Source organism: Amblyomma mixtum, chromosome 1 (assembly GCF_055824585.1).
Source record: "Amblyomma mixtum isolate Tamu chromosome 1, ASM5582458v1, whole genome shotgun sequence".
Classification (NCBI taxonomy): domain Eukaryota; kingdom Metazoa; phylum Arthropoda; class Arachnida; order Ixodida; family Ixodidae; genus Amblyomma; species Amblyomma mixtum.
Genome location: NC_143012.1, coordinates 62,432,567 through 62,451,222, shown reverse-complemented (window position 1 = coordinate 62,451,222; position 18,656 = coordinate 62,432,567). Strand labels below are relative to the sequence as shown.

Genomic DNA, 18,656 nt, shown 5'->3' with positions numbered 1-18,656 from the left:
AGCTGTGAGAGGATATGCAATATTCAAGTGTTATGTTACATTCAAATGAAAGCATTGGGTCCAGGAACTTTTCCCACTGTTCGTACAGTTATGACGGTTTTCTTTAATTATCTTAGACGGTGCCTGCCGCAGCTTGCTTGCACAGCTGCAAAATTTAGTTGAAAACTTTTCTTATAATTATTACCCATTCACCGTAATCATTAATTACGGAATACACTTCACGACTGGGTATATATGAGCTTGAGACCGTGGTACCCTGTCGAAGGTGAGTGCAACAGTTGTATGTGTCGTGCTGTATTGCAGCACTTGCTCCTTGCGATGCGTTGAGTGAAGTTCTGTGCTCTGACAACTGACGGGCGCAGTCCTGCAGAGTTATCGAAAGTTGCATTATTAAACCTCTAAATAAAGTTACGATCACGTTAATTCAACGTCAAATAACAATGCATTAACGTTTTACCAAAACAAAAAGTGGCATTATTATATCGTTTTGGTGCTACCAGTGTAAACGTGTGTCAACAAATGAGTGAAATAGATCATGATCCGTGTTTTAGACGCACAGGACGCACAGGTTTTTAATATATAAACTATTATGAGCGAAATATGGCTGGCGCTCTTACAGACGTATCTTGAAATAATTATAGCACATTTCCTTGCTAAAGCCGTGTAGAGTTTCACATTTGTTTGTCGGATGAATAGAAAGTTCACATGTGCAGCTGTAAAAACGTTGCGGCTACGGAACGAAAGAAACATGAAAAACTCTAAAACGTCTTTTTGTGGTGCTTGCCTTTGCAAGTAATCGTATCTGTTGTGGTGAATACGTACGCTTCGCCTACTTGTGCAAAACAAATTCTTGCGAATATAACGGTGTGGTTAATGCCGAAACCGAAAGTTAACCGTCATTGTAGAGGAAGAAAATTGATCGGTGTAGACATCAGTAGAATGCACGAAGTCGCCGGTAGCCAAAACTTGAAAAAGCCAAATCCGATAGAAGCGCGCGTTGTTGTTGACATAGGCCGTGTTTCGTTCAAAGGGAATTCTCGTGCACGAGGTCCTGAAGGTCCAGACGCTGTCAGCAACTGGTAAGAGTTTAGTGCCTTTTACCGGAGTTAAAATAGAGGCTCCGCTATCTTTCGAAAGCGCTGCTCCTAGCAACTCGCACAAAATAAGGAAAACTGCCTTCCATGAGGGCGCTCCAAAATAAGTCTAGGCGCTAGGTTTGTTATTGTAAGTCAAACTACGGAATGTCAGCTTTTTTTTTTCTCGTTTTTTTTTTTTTTTTTTTTTTTTTTTACGAACGGTATACTGCGCTAAACAAGGTCGGAAACGCGAGAATGCAGACGAATGCAAACGCTGCGGATATTTCGTTTGTCTGCCAACTTTCTTGCGATTTTACCGTGTTTTGTGGTCTTGATCTTTTAGAAATAGAAATGGATTATCAACTAGTTCAAAACTTCTTTATCCTTCTTGCATTAGGCCTGCCTTTGTACTGTGTAGCAATCGTTCACACGGGCTTGTTTAGCCCCGCCGCGGTGGCTCAGTGGTTACGGCGCTGGGCTGCTGACTCGAAAGACGCGGGTTCGATCCCGGCCGCGGTGGCTGAATTTCGATGAAGGTGAAATTCTAGAGGTCCGTGTGCTGTGCGATGTCAATGCACGTTGAAGAACCCCAGGTGGTCGAAATTTCCGGAGCCCTTCACTACGGCGCCCCTCATAGCCTGAGTCGTTTGGGACGTTAAACCCTAATAAACCAAACCAAACACGGGCTTGTTTAACATATGAACTGTACTTGTTGACTGACCAATTATGCAAAGGCTTTCAAAATGGTACGCTTTCAACTTGTAGAGCTGTCGCCGTGGGTGGACGATGTTACTGTCAGAAATCAACATGACTACTGTGAAGTTATTTGACCCTAAAGAGGGAATAAAAGTTCTGTACTTACTGCGTTTCCGCACCGAAGTTGTTGGATTCAACGTCATAAGAAGCCCACGTGTGAAACACCGCTGTTTGCAACTCGTAACCAGAGTCCTTGGGCGTCTTCATTGTTACCTTACATGCTGCTTCACAGCTGGGAAAAGTGGTGAGTGGAAGTTCGCTCTAAAAGCTTGCCCCAAAATGCGGTAACAAACGTACGTGGCCCCGAGAAAGTGCACGACGCCAGTGCCGGTGTATCCTCGCGAGTCATTCCCCCCCCCCCCCAAGAGAGAAAGCGGGCTGTTTTGTTTATTTTATTTTTTTCAGGAATCAAGCAATGAACTCAATTTTTCACCTTATGCAATGCAGGAATTGGCATGCCTCAGTAATATGCTTTTGTGCCAGCAAGGACATTGAAATCCACTGCAGTGCTTGCAGGGTGTTGAACGCCGAATGCAGACAAATACATGCATTGTAGAAACCTGCATAGCATTGTTCACAGAGAATGACAAAAGTAATTGGCCGCTCCATAAAACATCGACACATACAATCTTTGCCCAAAATACACAGCCCACCATGTTTGCTTCGGAGCTTTGTTGTGTTTCTCCTTTTGCATTGTGAGGGGAACTCATCTTCACACCTCCAAAGCTGAGGAGTGCCAAATGTGCGAGAGAGGCCCGCTACTCTGCTCAGAAGCAAATCCTGTGGGCTGTATATTTTTGGCAAACACTGTATATCTTATGCGCACTTTTTAGGATTATTCACCGTGGACCACATAGAGAGTGGACCACAGGTTTCATAAGTGGCATCTGTAAATGTGGTCAGTGCATGTGAAGTGTTTCCGGAATGTCAGCACATGAATTGTGAGTGCCAACTTAATGTACTACACATTTGTGGATACAGTACTTGATGAGCGCAGTGATTTTAAATTTTAATTCGTTATTTTATTTTGAGGTGGAAGTTGACAAGATTTCTATGCTGGGCAGCATCGCTTTGACAAGCTTTGATGAGGGGCTCTTTAGTATATACAGGGTGATTTTTTAAAATCTTTACAGCTTTATAAAATTATGTTTATTGTCGTATGGATGCAGCTGCCTTCACTGAGTATGTTTTGGGCTCGGTGGACACAAGAAAACGAGATAATGGTTGGGGTAATGTGACTAATTAACCAAAATTTGTTAATTATTCTCTTTATACTGCATGTTGCAGTTGCAGTTTTGAAGACGTGTGTTGATTCGAGACTAATGCAACTTACAAGACTTTCTAAAGTGCAATTCTGTGATATTATGGAGTTCACTGGGGTTCTTTAACGTGCACTGACATCGCACAGTACACGGGCCTCTAGAATTTCTTTGGAGGAGAAATTCTAGAGGCCCGTGTACTGTGCGATGTCAGTGCACGTTAAAGAACCCCAGGTGGTCGAAATTTCCGGAGCACTCCACTACGGTGTCTCTCATAGCCTTAGTCGCTTTGGGACGTTAAACCCCATAAACCAAACCAAACCAGTTTCAAATGTTGCCCTCCATTGAAGCATGTGTATTTGTGAACTCCATGTAACATATAGGTGTAATGGCAATTCACCTTAATAAATGAGCTTGCTAGGCTAACTCTCTGTTAGCAGTAGTTAGATACAGCTCAAGAACAAAGCAGTGAACTGCCTGTCATGACAGTTTGTCATGACATCGCAGTTAATCTGCTAGCACATCGCAGGTGAATGGCAGGCGCCTTCGTGAAATAGGACTAACTGCTTTGTCATGAGTCATGACAACCAATCGACACCACTGGCTGAAGGGCCTCCTTTGATGGATGTTTGCCGCTTTGTTAGTTAGTTTTATCTGGCTGTTCCTTGAAACCTCTCTCTGGATGTTCCTTGAAACTTGGTTGAAACGCACTAAAGTATCATGATGATAAAGTACGAACCACCATTAGAGGAGCGTCTACGATTGCAACAGGCGAACGCAGTTGACAGTGTGCTGTGCTTCGGTGCGAGCAGCGCCCCACTGTGCCAAACGCAGTAGTCGCCGCACCTTTTTGATTTTGCAGTGTCGTGCCAAGTGGCACTATAATTAATTTTCAAGTAAAGCCCCTTATATTCAAAGGCAGTAACAAATAACAGGACAGGACTTAGTGATTGAAATGACTATAGGCTTCCATTTGACTTTGTTATGCTGACCGGCCTCCACTGTTTATGGTGGTCCTGCATGGTCAGTTTCCGTTGTGATCCGGACACAAGATCTGTGCGGCCGTACTTCCAAGAGGGTATCTCCCGATTTGTTGAAGAATAGAAAACTCTAATGTATCTGCTGCAGGGGCTGTCTGGAGTTGATGTAGCATCACAAACAAGGTTGATGAGTTTGGAGCGCTAGTTGATAATGGTAAGCTGTCCATTATTCTTGGTACCTTACCATACTTAGCTAATGATGTTGTCAGTGGTGAGGTATTCTTAGACCACTTTAAAAGTTGCAGTAAGAATAGATACTTGCCTGGAGGTATATTCACTCTTGAGAATACTAGGATTTCTTCTTAAAAGATAAATGCTGACGCCAGCCAGTGTGAAGTTGTATGACGTAGACCGATGCTGAATAATAACTCTTGGCCCTGTGCCATTGCGCTGCTTCACTAGGTATGTCAGACCAACTCGCCCACCAGTTCATGTTGTACAACTGATTCATTTGTTGATGTGCTGATGCAGTTGGCAGTGACAGTTGACGCAATGCGAAACAGACGTCATGGTGATTGGAGGGGACTTCAGTCTGCCTCGTATTGATTGGACTTCGTTTTTTTCTACCATGGGCCAGTAAAGCCAAGAATTGATCAGCTTGGCTGAACTTTTTGCGTTGTGTCAAACCTCCTTGGAGCTGACACGTGGAAATTGGATTTCAGATTTGTTTTTCACTGATCAACCTGAATTCGTCCGCTTCACTTGTGCTCCCTGGAATAAGCGATCACAATGCAGTACTTTCTGAAATGAAGGTTGAACACTTGAGAAGCATCAGAACCATAAGCAGATAAGTATATAACTGCAAGAGAGCACCTGTGAGCTTGATGAATGAGGAGGTGAATGAGTGAGTACCTAATGGTTTTTGAAACATATGCCCAGAGCAACTTTATATTCGAGGAAAAGATGTTTGAACTGAAGCAACACCTTGCTCTGTCATGGATATTGACAAAAAGGAGAAGTAAAAGCAAACCTTAGTTTACTCGGGAGCTTGTAGTCTTCCGTGCAAAAGGCACTGAGTTTAAGGTGCATTTAAATGAAAACAGACGGAGAAAGGAAAATTAGTTGGAGCTTTAAGAAATCAGACAAAATGAAAGTATCTGTGACAGCAGTGAAACAGTCATGCAGTGTTTCAGTGAAGTAGAGGTTAAAAGATGATCTGAAGGAATTCTGGAAGCATGTAAAACAGAAGTAGCTACACCAAAAACAGTAGCTATACCACCCCTTGTGTCTTGCATTAGTTTTGTTGATGATGTTGCCGAAAAAACTCGGCTCTTTAATGATTGTTAGTTCTGTTTTAAACTCTGCAGTGTTACAGGATGTATGAATAGCTTAGATTTCCAGGCCGAGTTTAGCGTTATGGAAGCACCAGTAGTATACTGTCTTTGTTGCAGAATTGGAATGTTGCCAAGGCTTGGGGTTCTGATGACTTGCCAAACAATTTGTATAAGCTGTAGGATTGCGATACGGGGATAAATGCGTTTTTCCTGCTTATTGGCGGCTGGCCATTCAAATTGCCGACCCCACCCCGTGATCGCGCGTGCTACGGAGCGGAGCACGGCGGGCCGTGCTCTATGGGAACAAAGGAGCGACACTGGCTGGCACCAAAAGGCATTTATTGCCGCTGGTACTGCTGGGGAGCCGTAACCCAACTCACCAGCAGGGTTACGAGCGAATGTTCGCCCACTCTAGGGCAGGGGAGAAACTCCTGAGGCCGGACGGGACGAGTCTGGGGGAAGCATTCCCGCTTGCTTGCGTCACATGGGCCGCCTCCGGATTCCTCTTCTCCTAGTTACCGTCTCTGCTTCCACCGCTCTCCGTCTCCTGGCCTCCGTTCCCGTTCTCCGATGCTCCGCCGCCAACCCGCCTTCCACGCGGAAAACTAACGGCCGCAGTTCCGGAGGCAAGAACTGCACCGCCAGCGACTCAAGACCTGCCTGTTTCCGTGCCCGCCATTACCGTGTTCGTTGAGGGAGTCGCCATCGAAGCACTTGTTGATACTAGCCGTTTCCGTTCTCAGTCACACCCTCTGTCACAGACTCAAAAAAGTGACGACGCCCCTTCCTGCCGTTTCTGTTCGCACCGCCAGCGCTCAGGACATTCGACCATTAGCCGCCTGCACCACCCGCCCGCTTATCGAGGACGTTCCATACACGTTCCAGACGTTCATCGTCCTCGCCCGCTCATCTCACGACGTCATCCCTGGTTGAGACTTTTTCCTGTCGCCATGTGCTTGAGCCGCAGCGTGGTCACTGGGGCGTGCAACCAACAGCGGGCGCTCCGCCATCTCGCTGTTTACTTTGGCACGCGTGCTTCTTCAAGCCCGAGAGCTTTCTATCGTTGGTAGCCGCTCTTGACGGACAAGAGGAGGTCAGAGGAAGGGGGAGGTAGTGGTGGTGGGGGGGGGGGGATTGACGCGCTTACAAAAACGAATCCCTCGCAGCATCTTATGTGGTCCTCAAGAGCCGACCTAACTGATAGCGTTAGACCGATATGTCTTGCCTCTCCACACATCACGCCGTCATTGACTGCGCCTGTGCTCAGCTTGAGTTATCGCCCTTCAGTGACGGACCCTTGGACATACCTGGTGCTGCTGCCGCTACTGTGGTCGTCTCAGAGGACACAGGCGTTCCGCCTTTCTCTACAGTGCTGGTGCCTCTTTCTTGTGCTGCTCTCTCCGACGCAACTGCAATTTATGCGCCCTCTTTGCGATGCGATGTCGACCCGCGGCACCAAACAGAGCGTGACGTAGTCTATTCGCCGATTCGGTAAGGTATGCATCTTTCGCCAGAGATGGCGCCAGAGTAACGCACGCTGCAAGCGCGCCGGCCGTTCGCCCAAGTCGAGTCTCATCGGCAGCAAAATGCTGTGCGCGCTGACCAAGTTGAAACCCAGAGCCGCCCTCGTTCGGCACTGCATGTTTCGTACGCGTTCGCTTACAGTTCGAGTACCTCAGTAGCTGCCCTCAAAAATCGCATTACCGAGAAACATACTTGTCTGCTAATTTTATCTCTTGTCAAAGCCGTGTAAACGACTTACTTCGCTTGGGAGTCGCAGCAGAGTCGCTGCACAAGCAGGGGATAGACCGAGATGTGACAGTGCCTTAGAAAGACTCACGTAACCTCAAAAGTGCGTCAGACCCGCTGCGGTGGCTCGGTGGTTATGGTGCTCGGCTGCTGACCCGAAAGATGTGGTTTCGATCCCGACCGCGGCGGTCGAATTTCGATGGAGGCGGATTTCTAGAGGCCCGTGTACTGTGCGATGTCAGTGCACATTAAAGAACCCCTGGCGATCGAAATTTCCGGAGCCCTCCGCTACGACATCCCTCATAGCCTCAGTCGCTTTGGGACGTTAAACCCCCATAAACCATCAAAAGGGCATCAAAGTGAAGCGGGTGGGGTGTTGGGAGCCCCGAGGCGTCGATGGGTCAGCCTGGGAGGGATCTGGCAAAGCCAGTTTGAGGCCGGAAATTGATGTAGCCTGAAGCGGAAGGTGCCAAGCCGCATGCCAGATCCTATCAGGTGAGACAATGCAGTTTAATATTTTGTGTTGATACTTTATGTGCAGGTCCATCTGCGTTAGCAGCCAAGCACAAGAGCAAGATTTGAATGACTCGGGAACACTTCGTTTTGAAAGCACGACATCCTGCTTCTGAAATGCCACCTACTAAGCCGAACGCAAGGGATAGTGGCCGTATCATTGCATTGCCCTCATTCGTATCTGCGAACTTTCACTTTGCATCCTCAGGTAAGACGAAGTGGGGTTGGAATGGGGGCTTGTTTTTTTTGCCAGGCTGTCACGACAGGTGTCTTTTGGCCAGCTGCCATTTCTTCCGGAAGCAGCCCGTTCTCCTGCTTTCAGGTTTCAAGCGATAAATTTCACTGGAAGAGAAAAACAAAAAGCGTGTGATAAATTGATGAAGCTCGAGGCATTAAAGACAAGCTGTCACAGGGGTCTGCCATGAGGTTGATTCATAAAGTAGATGAAATCGTGGGTACAGTTGAACCTGCATGTAGGGTTGGGGGTTCATGCTGATGAACCTTTTTTGGCCGCTTACTTTAGGTACTGTGCATTGATGTTACCAGTTTGTGCCTTTTGAAGTGTGAGAGTGCAAACTGAACAAGGCTGGTGGGTTTTAAATGACCCTTGAAACACTTGGCATCAGGAGCAAGAAAAGCGAAATACTGATATATGTGTGATTGGCCATTATCATCTTGCAAAATTTTTCAGCCTAGCTTATGTAGCTCCAGAGATGTCGGCGACTAAGGACGATAGTGATTAACAATAACCCTGCTTTTTTTTCCCCTCTGAACTCATATACCCGAGCAAGCCAGAAAAAAAAAATTAACGGGTGGGGATCACGTTCTGCCCACGAAAGCGTTGCCTGGCTTGGTAGTTTACTTTTTCTGGCCACTCGCTTCCCTGTCGCGGTACAAGCCTGGAAAGGAGTGACAGGCTGCCGTCTACAGCAGCTACTGCTCCACGCCTCGTTTGCCTGCTTCGTCTATGAACATCATCGCAGTATTGAAGCGACAGCTTCACTGCGTCATGTAAAGCCAAAATCACCGGGCCGAGCTGAAGCCACTACTGCGCATGCGACCCACAACAGGTCTTCTGCCGCCGGCTTCTCCGCTGCACGGCTGCCGACTGTGCAGCCTTGCTGCACGCATTACGCATGCGCAGTAGCTGCAGGTGCACATCGTTGCTTGGCCACTTTATAAACAAAGGGTGCGAAGTGTATGTATATGAAGCTATTGTGTACACTCTAGGTTTAACCGGAGCTAAACCACCAGCAAATTTTTTGGCTAGCCAATGACCACCTCTCTCACGATGTCGCATTGCAGGATTTGTGCAAAAGATTGTCAGCGGACGTCAGCACAAGGCACGGGGATTAGAACTTACAAAATTTAATTGTAAATTCTTGCTGTGCTTTTGAGGACCTGTGTATTAGTACTCAGTGGTCTTTACTCTACGTAATGCACTCATTTTATAGCTAGTTCAAAACTGTTTCACGGGCCCTTTAAAGGGACATGAATGGAAACGTGTAGTCAGGCTGCACTGGTAGGTTATTTCTTGTCAGTGTTTTCTTGTAGAGGCCAAGCCCAAGCACAGGATTCAGCATTAGCTCTTTGTTGGGTCTGAGCCAAATGGCTACACACTTGTGAGCTTATGAGCAGGACTGCCCGGGAGGCTGGCAGGTTTTTCGACTCGTGCCCAGTGCAGGCATGATGGGAAAGTGCAAGATGGAGACTGCTTTCTCCCATGCTTGTTAACCATGCATCATGCTCCTGCCACTCCTTGCTTGGCAGGCAAAGTAATGAAGCACGCTTGATGCCCCTGCTGGTGTTTTGCTCATCGGGCATTCCAGAACCTGCAACGTCAGTGGTTGTGTGCGGCAGCATTTATTGTGTTACACAAATGCGTTGAGCTAAGCTAACCGGAGCCGCACTGAGTCGCATCATGTACAGTTCTGCACACTATGAAGTGGTTGTCATGAGTGTAACCTGAGCTGTCGATGCTTTTTAGATTCATGAAGTGAATGGCTCTTTTATTAGGTCACCAGCCTTAGCTGTTGACGCAAAAGACCTTCAATTTCTGAGTGCTGTACTACTTTGGCATATCATTGCCACCCCAGTGAGAAAGTTTACGTGGCGTGTGCATTCATATTTGTTAGCACTGATTGACTGGATTTCACTGAAACCTCATTCGTGACTTTGTGCTTGCGGTGTCCTTGTCTTCCATGCTCATTGGTTGTGCGTTTCTCATTATGATGGCAGTTTGCCCCACTTACTGCTTTTCTTATTGGACAGTATTGTTGCTGAGAGTGACTTAGTTCCAAGGATCCCCCTCCTTATTTTTTACCATGTGAAGTGGAGTAGGAAAATGGTTCGGTTTGGTTTATGGGGTTTAACGTCCCAAAGCGACTCAGGCTATGAGAGCCACCGTAGTGGAGGGCTCTGGAAATTTAAACCATCGGGGGTTCTTTAACGTGCACTGACATCGCACAGTACACGGGCCTCTAGAATTTCGCCTCCATAGAAATTCGACCGCCGCGGCCGGAGAAGAGTTTGTGTTTAGGTGAATGTAGTGCACACTGCTTACTCAGATGCTCATTGGTCTAGGAATAGCACAACCTACTTGTGGAGTTAAAGTATAAATTCTAGTTTTCCAATGTTCTTCCTCTCTCATTTTCTCACCCAGGATCTCTTGATCCCAAAGTGCCTTTCAGGTTTAATGCGCCGCCTTCCGAGAGTACCAGTCCACCAAAGCCACCTCCTATGCCTCAGTTGGTAAGAAAATATGCTGTAAATTCTTGGTCTACTGTGCTTTACTTCTGTTGGTTACAGTAGACAATGCATTTAGTCACCTGCAGGGTTCGGGAGCTGTGTCCTGAATCAGGAATAGTCTTCACGAGGATTAGAGTATAATTGGGTTGTACAATGGTTGTCATTGCAGCGGGAATAGAATGGACGTAGTATAGGGCAAATTTTTCTGACAGATGAAAACATCGGTCTACTTTTGCTACTTTTCTTCATTGGTCTTTCAGTGGTTCATAGCCACTAAGAAGCTTTAATTCCCTGCGCACAAACCGTGTGTGTACTGGTACAAAATTCATTTCTTCGCTGAGCAGGCCTCAGTATGCGGTCTCTGTAGAAATTTTGATAGTGAAGAAACGGATAGCAAAGAAAGGATCTTGTTGCTCACAAAAAAGGGTCGTGGTTTTCTTTTTTATTTTCAGAGTTGTACCCTCACTGTTGCATGCTGTAGTTTTCATTAATGGTTTCCTGCATGTAACACAAGACATGTTAAGGGATTTACGCCCTAGAATTATCTAAGGAGGTGCGAAGTAGCACAAATGCATCAATGTTGTTGGCATCAGGATGGCAGCTTTCCCATGTATACTCTTTGATGTAGTCAAGATTTTTAATGAGCCATCTGGACTAATTAGTTGATTAATAAATAAAAATGCTATCATATTTGTGAGTGAAATGCATGTGACACTTCAATGGTTATTCACGCATTTCGGATTTTGGTTTATTTTTGTGTGCAAGAATGCTTGCACGAGTTAGTTGACACATCTAGAAGAGTGCGGTGAGGGGCTAGTTGGTACGACATTATGAGAACAAATAACTGCGCAAAAAGGACAGGACAAGAGAAAGACAACCACATGGGACAAACGCATGCGTTTGTCCCGTGTGGTTTTTTTTCTTTTGTCCTGTCCTTTTTGCGCAGTTATTATTTGTTCTCATAGTTGACACACCCTGTATATGACACTGCTTCACCTGTCATGCTTGAGTATCTACTTTAACATTATGTAGTAACTCCTTTTCATGTAAACGACAAGGCGAGTGCAAGGGTAGCAAAGTAGGAGCTGAATCTGTGTTCTAGTGAGGGAATTAATGTGTCAAGTGGGAGGTGAATAGGGGATATTCAAAATTCCGCAAGTGCGCTTTTTCGCATAACAATGTTGCCCCAAACAAGATGGCTGACAATGCGTTTCCAGTTGAAACAAAGCAAGAAAGACTGATGTTTTGTTTGATTCTTCCAAAATACGTTTTTTACATTCTATCCACACCTTTAGCGCCTGTCCTGAAGCCCACGTAGTTCCTTTATAGCGAAGTCGGCCATCTTGTTTGGGGCAACATTGTTATGCGGGAAAGCGCACTTGCGGAATTTTGAATATCCCCTATTGCTTTACCCTCAACTATCACAGCCTGGTTAGTTGCTGCAGCCTCACTTTTCTCGCTGCTCTCCTCTGTTGCAAAGGTTGCTAACAGGGCAAATACACATTTTTTGTTGCGCACAACTGAATCTGCAGATCAACCTGGAGAAGTACCTGGACAGTGCTGTGTTTTCGAATGTGGAGTTTGTGGTTCAGTCGGAGAAGTACTCGGTGTCAAGGAGCTTCAGAGCTCACAAGCAGTTTCTGGCCATGAGGAACGAAGTTTTTGGCACAATGTTCTTTGGCAGCCTGCCTGAAAAGGACAAGGTCCATATCACAGACCTGCATCCGTGTGGCTTTTTTGGACTACTCAAGTGAGTATCTGTCCATGTGTGTCTATAAATAATTTCAATAATGGCTTTGGAAGTAAGTAGAATGTGGGCTGAAGTAAAATTTCTCGATGCCTTTACTGCCATTCAGGGGGGGTGTGGTGCTAATTTTTCTATCATGGGTCGTAACTTTGGGCCAGGGTCGCAAAGATTGCATGAGCTTCTGCTGTGGACGTAAAATCGACCCCAAATTCCTACCTGAACAAAACTACAATGTGTAGCAGCAGTAGTGCATTGTCTCTTATCCCAAAGAGCTGAAATACTGCTTTCCAGAGTGATATTGCGGTGTAATAACATAGTCTCTGCCCCAAAACGGTATGTCTCAATCCTGGATGGCAATGCCGGGTATTAAGACAGCCTAATTTGAAGTGCATTGCAGCTGCAGCTTAGAACTACATGCCTGTTCTCTGCAATGGCCTGATGGTTTTTCCCAGCCTGACATATTGAATAACTAGTGAATGTCTAAGCAGTGTTTGCACTAAGCTGCATTGAGGTGGTGCTGGCAGCGTTAACATAGAGAATACCAACGTATTGTCTGATGCTGCAGTCTTTCGGTCACCATTGAAAGAGGGGCTATCCATACATAGATGTCATTAGGATTGTCTTCCGATGCTTTTGTGGCTTTCACCTTACGTATCGTCCAGTTCATATTGCGCTTACTGCCTTTTGAAGCACAGGAGGACACAGATGTGAAATCAGTTGTCAAGATGCATTTTTCTGCTAATACAAGATGGTGTTTTCTGTATTCCTCGCCTGTTCTTCCGCAGATACATCTACTGTGGAGCCTGCTTGCCCGACTCTTTCGAAGAGGCCATTTACATCCGCGAAGCCGCAGACAAGTACCTCGTGCCGGAGCTGGTAACGGTGTGCTCCAAGTACATCGCGGAACACTTGACTCCCGACCGGGTGTGCCCGCTCATCGACTGCCTGGCGACCACGGACACGGAGAGGATTGACGCCGCCGCACTGCGCATGCTCAGGACCGACGCCCTAGCAGTGCTCAACGCGGAGTCGTTCGTCGACTCACACGACACCACCGTGGAGGCCGTCCTAAACGTCGTTTGCGGAGTGCCCGAGAGCTGCGTCTTCCTGGCCATCCGGAGGTGGGCGGAGGAGAAGTGCCGCAAGTCTCTGTCCAGTGGCGAAACGCCCGTGGAGGTGGATGCTGCTCTGCGGCCGTTCCTGCCCAAGCTGCGGTTCCTCGCGCTGACGCCGCTGGAGTACGTGAAAGGACCCGGTTCCTGGAACCTGCTCAAGAGTAACGAAGACTTTGCAATACTCAGGAACATCATCGTGCGCGGTTCGGTGCCCCTGCCGTCGTGGGTGTGCACTGATGACACTGCTCGCGGCCAGTTCCGGCAGCTTGTTGCGTTGAAGCCGCTTCCGACGACCGGTTCACTGTCGAAGGAGGTGGAAACAGCAGGCCGGGCTTTAGAAGAAAGTGGAGACAAAAAGCAATGATTACCCTAGTTATTACCGCACAGGATGAGAAAGCATTTTGTGAAACAAGGCTCAATCCAGTGTGCATTAAACATGTGGTAAAGTTTTGTAACTAACTGTGGAGTTCAAAACAATGGTTCAAGGTGGACCTGATGGTGATGTTGATACTTACCTCCAAGTTAGATTGATGCTAGGTTATTTGCACTTTACATCGGCGGAAAAAAAGGCAACAAAAGACACACTTGCTCAGACAGCGTTCAATCCTGACAGAAGTGAAGTGAGCGTTAAGAATGCCGTTTATTAGCACGTACAATATTCACTGTAGTGTGTGTTCCTTTCCTTCACTGTGTTTGTCCTCCGTCTGGCAGTGTCAGACACGGAATTACAAGTTAAATATGGTAAATTTGAACGGATTTAAAAAGGCTGCAAACCAGGTGCGTAGTTTAGGTGGCTACGCGCAGTTTTGCGAAGTATCACAGCCATGCGTGCCATGAAACACAAGAAAACAGGAAAATGGTGGCTCTGTGGACGGAGGGTGCACGTCGATGTCTGAGTACGAAGAGCGCACCAGCTGGCCGCTTCAACGTACATTTTTTGCACAAAATGGCGTTTCAAGATCAACAGCTGAAAATGCCGATTTTTCATGACTGACTGACTGACCAGTCAGGAGGCTGTATGTGTCGTGACCTTCTGACTGGTTCCAGGCAGTGGGCGGCAGAAAGGTCGGTGGGCGGATGAGATTAAGAAGTTCCCGGGGATATGGTGGCTGCAACTGGCAAAGGACAGGGTTAATTGGAGAGACATGGGAGAGGCCTTTGCCTTGCAGTGAGCGTAGTCAGGCTGATGATGATGATACATAATAATATAGTAACCTAGCATGCCACTACGAAATGGAACACCTCTACAAAGATCTACAAAATCATGGTAATACTGCACAAATCACAACACATTCCTTTTTGACAGTTTGTCATTGCTTCATGAACTGTCATACACCTGTGCTGTCACTGCTTATAGTTCAGCTTTTCTCACAAGTCATTCAAAACACCACGCTACACACCATTCCCTTCCTCTGCGGGCATGATTCCATCTGTGCTAGCTGCCTGTTTATTACTAAACAGTTGCACTAAACCAGCTATTAAATTTGCTAAAACTGCACTATGGTCTAAATTACTGCAGAGCATGATGCAAGAGCAACTGCTGTAAATGCTGATTTTTCCTGTTGAAATTTTTCCAAAAGTGAAATTTGAGCATCGCAACGTCCCTCGGGTCACTCGATAACCCTTCACACTTCAGATTCTGCCTGCCACAATAAGTAACAGAGCACTTTCATCCGACTACACGTCTAAACGCTAAAAATCAATATACTTAAAACACAAGCAGCCTAAGAAACTACCAATCTTGCATAATAGCATATCAGGGGCTTGTTCCATTAACAGATACATTGCTATTGTAATCAGGTGTGCTTATATAATCTGTATTTAGGGCACAATGATTCCAAACCACTCTTCCAGCATGCCCAACTATGTGCATCTGTCGGTTTTTTTTTTCTTATTACGTGCAGAGGTTGTATGGAGCCATTCAGTACCATTTAATGTGTTCTGCAGTTCTGTTGTACAACAGAGACTGCAATGCATTTTCTATTAAGTGTGGCACTAAACAGCAGTAAAAAGCAAGTTCCTTGGATTGTCCTGGTAACAAAGGAACAGCATTTTCAACTGCATTGACATTTCGTACAGTTGACTTCTTTAGCGCACATTTAAATGCCACGAACCAACAGCAAAGCAAGATACTTAAACAGGAAGAAATAAGTCCGACGCTAGCAAGTTGCAATCGAAAAAGCTGCTCATGCTAATGCTGCACGTCGCAGAGTTTATTTCTCAAAGCTCAGCTGAAATGCCGTGGTGCACACATCAGCAACATACTGTAAAACTGAAGAAAAATTGTTGCAGTTGACCTTGATGAATTACTCCATTTTAATTCCAAAGCAGTTCTGTTCACCGAAAATGGAGCTCTTACGCGCTCAAAGGGAGTGAAAATTATCAGGCAAGGTTTTCATTGTCAGAAGTGAGACGAGGCAAGCTTTCTTGAATAGAACAGAAAACAAAGGACTGTGCGCACGAATACACAGTGCAATTTTATCACAATAAATTTATAACAATATCACAATAAAATTTTATCACAAAATTTTATCACAAGAACTAAATATGGAAACTGAAGGCAAGGCCACATCACCTGACATCGTAACATATGTCAAAAGTTTGAAGAGTGGTGCGGAAAGAATGTTTCAGCTTCAAGCGTCGACGGAGTCGCAAATGGCTGAGCACTGCAGCCACTGGCACGCAGCTTTGGGTAAAAGAAGGTGTTGAAAGCATTGACCGATGGCAGGGCTGAGTGCGTGCGGCTGCGCTCCATGAGCATGTTCATGTAGAAGTTGATAACTTCATCGTTAAGCCAGTTCAGACCTGCGTCTCCACGTCCTTGCATGTCAGTCAGTGTGAAGCCTCTGGCAATTATGTCGTCAGATGGTGCCCTCTCGAGAGCGTCATTCGCAGCAGCTTCCATCTCGGGTGTCAGCTCTGGGAACACTTCCTTTTTGGCGACCTCTATTGGGATTTCCTTAAGAGAGGGCTCTTTTGTCCCAGGATTGGGGTACGTGTGCCTTATTCTCTTTGAGAATCTTCTCCTTGAAGAATATGCGCGCTTGAGCTGATTGGTCTGCCTGTGCCAGCCTTTCTTTTAGGTCTTCCATCCATACTGGCGAGAAAAAGTGACTCGAGGGGAGTTGCGGCAATTTTGGCGACGCCGCCGATGATGAAGATGTGGATAACGAGGACTTTCTCGATGCAGCTGGCTGTTTCAAGGCCACTGAGCGCTTTGTCACAGAAGCGGAGTTCGCGAAAAGTGAAGATAATGCCGGCACATCCAAAGCCACTGTACTGCCTGAAGACCGCTGTTCCGACGGAGACCACTGGGGTTTTTCTTCGGTGCTGCCAGTGTCGGTGGAACTAAGAGAAGAGGACGGGGAATTTTGCGGACGAGGATTTGGCTGTGGGTACGGAGCGGTACATCGCTGACGCAGCATCAACTGGTACTCGCGCTTTTCTTGAAGTCGCATGCAGCTCGACGTGAAGCACCAATCACCATTGCGCACGGAAAGCTCCTTTTTACCCTCGGTCGAGCTCGAAGAGTTGGAGCCGGGGCTCTTGACCGGCGACTCTTCGGGTTTCACTGCACGGTCACTTTCTCGCACCGGCATATCGCGGTCGTTTTGGTTCTCACCGGGCCCACCTTGTTCCAGGCATTCCACCGACTGCAGCGACTCTCTCCACGCATGGCCTGAAGACTGCTCTTGAGGCAAGGCAGGCTTCAAGGAAGGTTCAGTGGCGGTCGGGCTAAGGCAGCTTACAGCCTGACTGACGAAGAAGTTCTGCATCGGCTTACGGAATACCCACCACAACCAATTGTCGTGATTTTCCGATCTTCCAACGCTCGGCATACGAGCTTCGTCGTAGCGGAAATGTTTCCGGCTGTTGCTGGCCTGAACAGTGACACCGTCGTCATCGTCCTTCTCACTAGCCACAACAATGACACCGTCGTCATTGTCGGTCTCACCATCCATGCTGCCGTCACGTTTGCGCTTCTTCGATGCGCTCTGACGCTCCTCTGGCGTGCTGTCGCTGCGAGACGGCGAGAAGAAGCCATGGATTTTTTCTTTCAGTCCCGCGAACATTGGTCGGTCTGGCTTTTGTCACGCCAGGGTGGCCCCTCCAAAGTCAAAGCAGTTCTCGAGAATTTGCAGCTTTACGGAACCGATGAACAAAATTGGTATCGTCGAGTCGAGGAGTGCACTCAGGATGCGGCAATAAACACAGAGCTAGCGCAGTGACCAGCGCAAACAAAAATGGCGGACGCAGACCGGTGCCAGAACGTTGCTTTCCAACATGGAGCCAGAAAGTGTTCCGGAAAACACGCGATTTTGCAAGGGCTGCTGGGAGTGTTTGGCTGACGGCGCAGCCAATAGCAACGCCGGGCACAGCGGCGTCGTCTGCTGCAATGCCTGCTGCGCATGCGCAAGCGCGCCGCGACAGCGGCTAAGTAGAGGGGGGAGGGAGCAGTGGGGAGCTGGCTTCAAAAAAAAAAAAAAGCTTTGGTTTGGTCTATGCTATGGGGTTTAACGTCCCAAAGCGACTCAAGCTATGAGAGACGCTGTAGTGAAGGGCTCCGGAAATTTCGACCACCTGGGGTTCTTTGACGTGCACTGACATCGCACAGAACACGGGCCTCTAGAATTTCGCCTCCATCGAAATTCGACCTCCGCGGCCGGGATTGAACCCGCGTCTTTCGGGTCAGCAGCTGAGCACCATAACCACTGAGCCACCGCGGCGGCTGCTTCAGGTCTCTCCTCAATTCCACGTACTAAAAAAAATTAGGTGCGGTTCAACTACTGCTGAACCTGGTTGGAGAGCGTAAGCTATGGCGTATCGAGCAACTTGGCGTCTGTAAGGTTGAGTGCGTTCCAGACACTGGATAGGCAGCGCACCCATCCTGCCACCCTATAGCAGGTGGCAGTTAACGGTTGATCGCGAGTTTGCTCATCCAATGAACGCTGCGGCCTATTGCAGCAGTGCCGCGTGTCGGCCACAACGTTGTCAGCGCTAGCGCACGGTGGTGGTGGTGAAAACTTTAATTGCTGAAATAGAGTTTGGGAGCCACAGAGTGGCCCCGCTACATGGTCGGCGTCCCTAGTCCGGGACACCGCATGACAATGCCCCGTCTCTCGCCCGTTTCACCAGAGCCCTTTAGGACTCAAGCGAGGAGCAGTTGAGGAGGGCAGTCTCCCATGCCTCTCTGGAAGGGGTAGGGGAAGGGGGGAGGTGGGGATTTTGAGTACATGCCCACACCATGTGGAAGATATCACAGGTCTCCCCACAGTGCGGGCATCGCCATCCGTGTTAGGATCGTAATGCTTTAAGATTGCAGGACAGAGTAGAGTACCTGTCTGCAGGCGCCTTAAAGTTCGCTCCTCCGTCTTACTT

General features: G+C 47.4%; 1 protein-coding gene and 1 pseudogene across 2 annotated transcripts; one reads left to right on the top strand and one right to left on the bottom strand.

Annotated features, from left to right (window-relative positions):
* The first annotated feature begins 1,025 nt into the window (after positions 1-1,025).
* Positions 1,026-14,033, top strand: LOC149366479 (BTB/POZ domain-containing protein 6-like). Of its 2 annotated transcripts, none has more exons than XM_089560114.1 (5): positions 1,026-1,079; positions 7,696-7,875; positions 10,330-10,418; positions 11,948-12,165; positions 12,948-14,033. In XM_089560114.1, the coding sequence occupies exons 2-5, from the start codon at positions 7,737-7,739 to the stop codon at positions 13,639-13,641; spliced, it is 1,140 nt and encodes a 379-aa protein (XP_089416240.1). In that variant the 5' UTR covers positions 1,026-1,079; positions 7,696-7,736; the 3' UTR covers positions 13,642-14,033. The 2 variants fall into 2 exon arrangements, with proteins under 2 accessions (XP_089416240.1, XP_089416306.1); XM_089560180.1 differs by lacking the exon at positions 1,026-1,079 and adding an exon at positions 1,992-2,076.
* Positions 14,034-15,870: 1,837 nt separating this feature from the next.
* Positions 15,871-17,350, bottom strand: LOC149366478 (uncharacterized; annotated as a pseudogene).
* Between the last annotated feature and the right edge of the window lie 1,306 nt (positions 17,351-18,656).

What these genes read in the sequence shown, in the direction of transcription:
- LOC149366479 (XM_089560114.1), top strand. Translation starts at nt 7,737, where the DNA reads ATGACTCGGGAACACTTCGTTTTGAAAGCACGACATCCTGCTTCTGAA. An exon ending in CTTTCACTTTGCATCCTCAG is followed by an intron (nt 7,876 to 10,329) that starts GTAAGACGAAGT and finishes TTTCTCACCCAG; the next exon opens with GATCTCTTGATCCCAAAGTG. An exon ending in CACCTCCTATGCCTCAGTTG is followed by an intron (nt 10,419 to 11,947) that starts GTAAGAAAATAT and finishes CTGAATCTGCAG; the next exon opens with ATCAACCTGGAGAAGTACCT.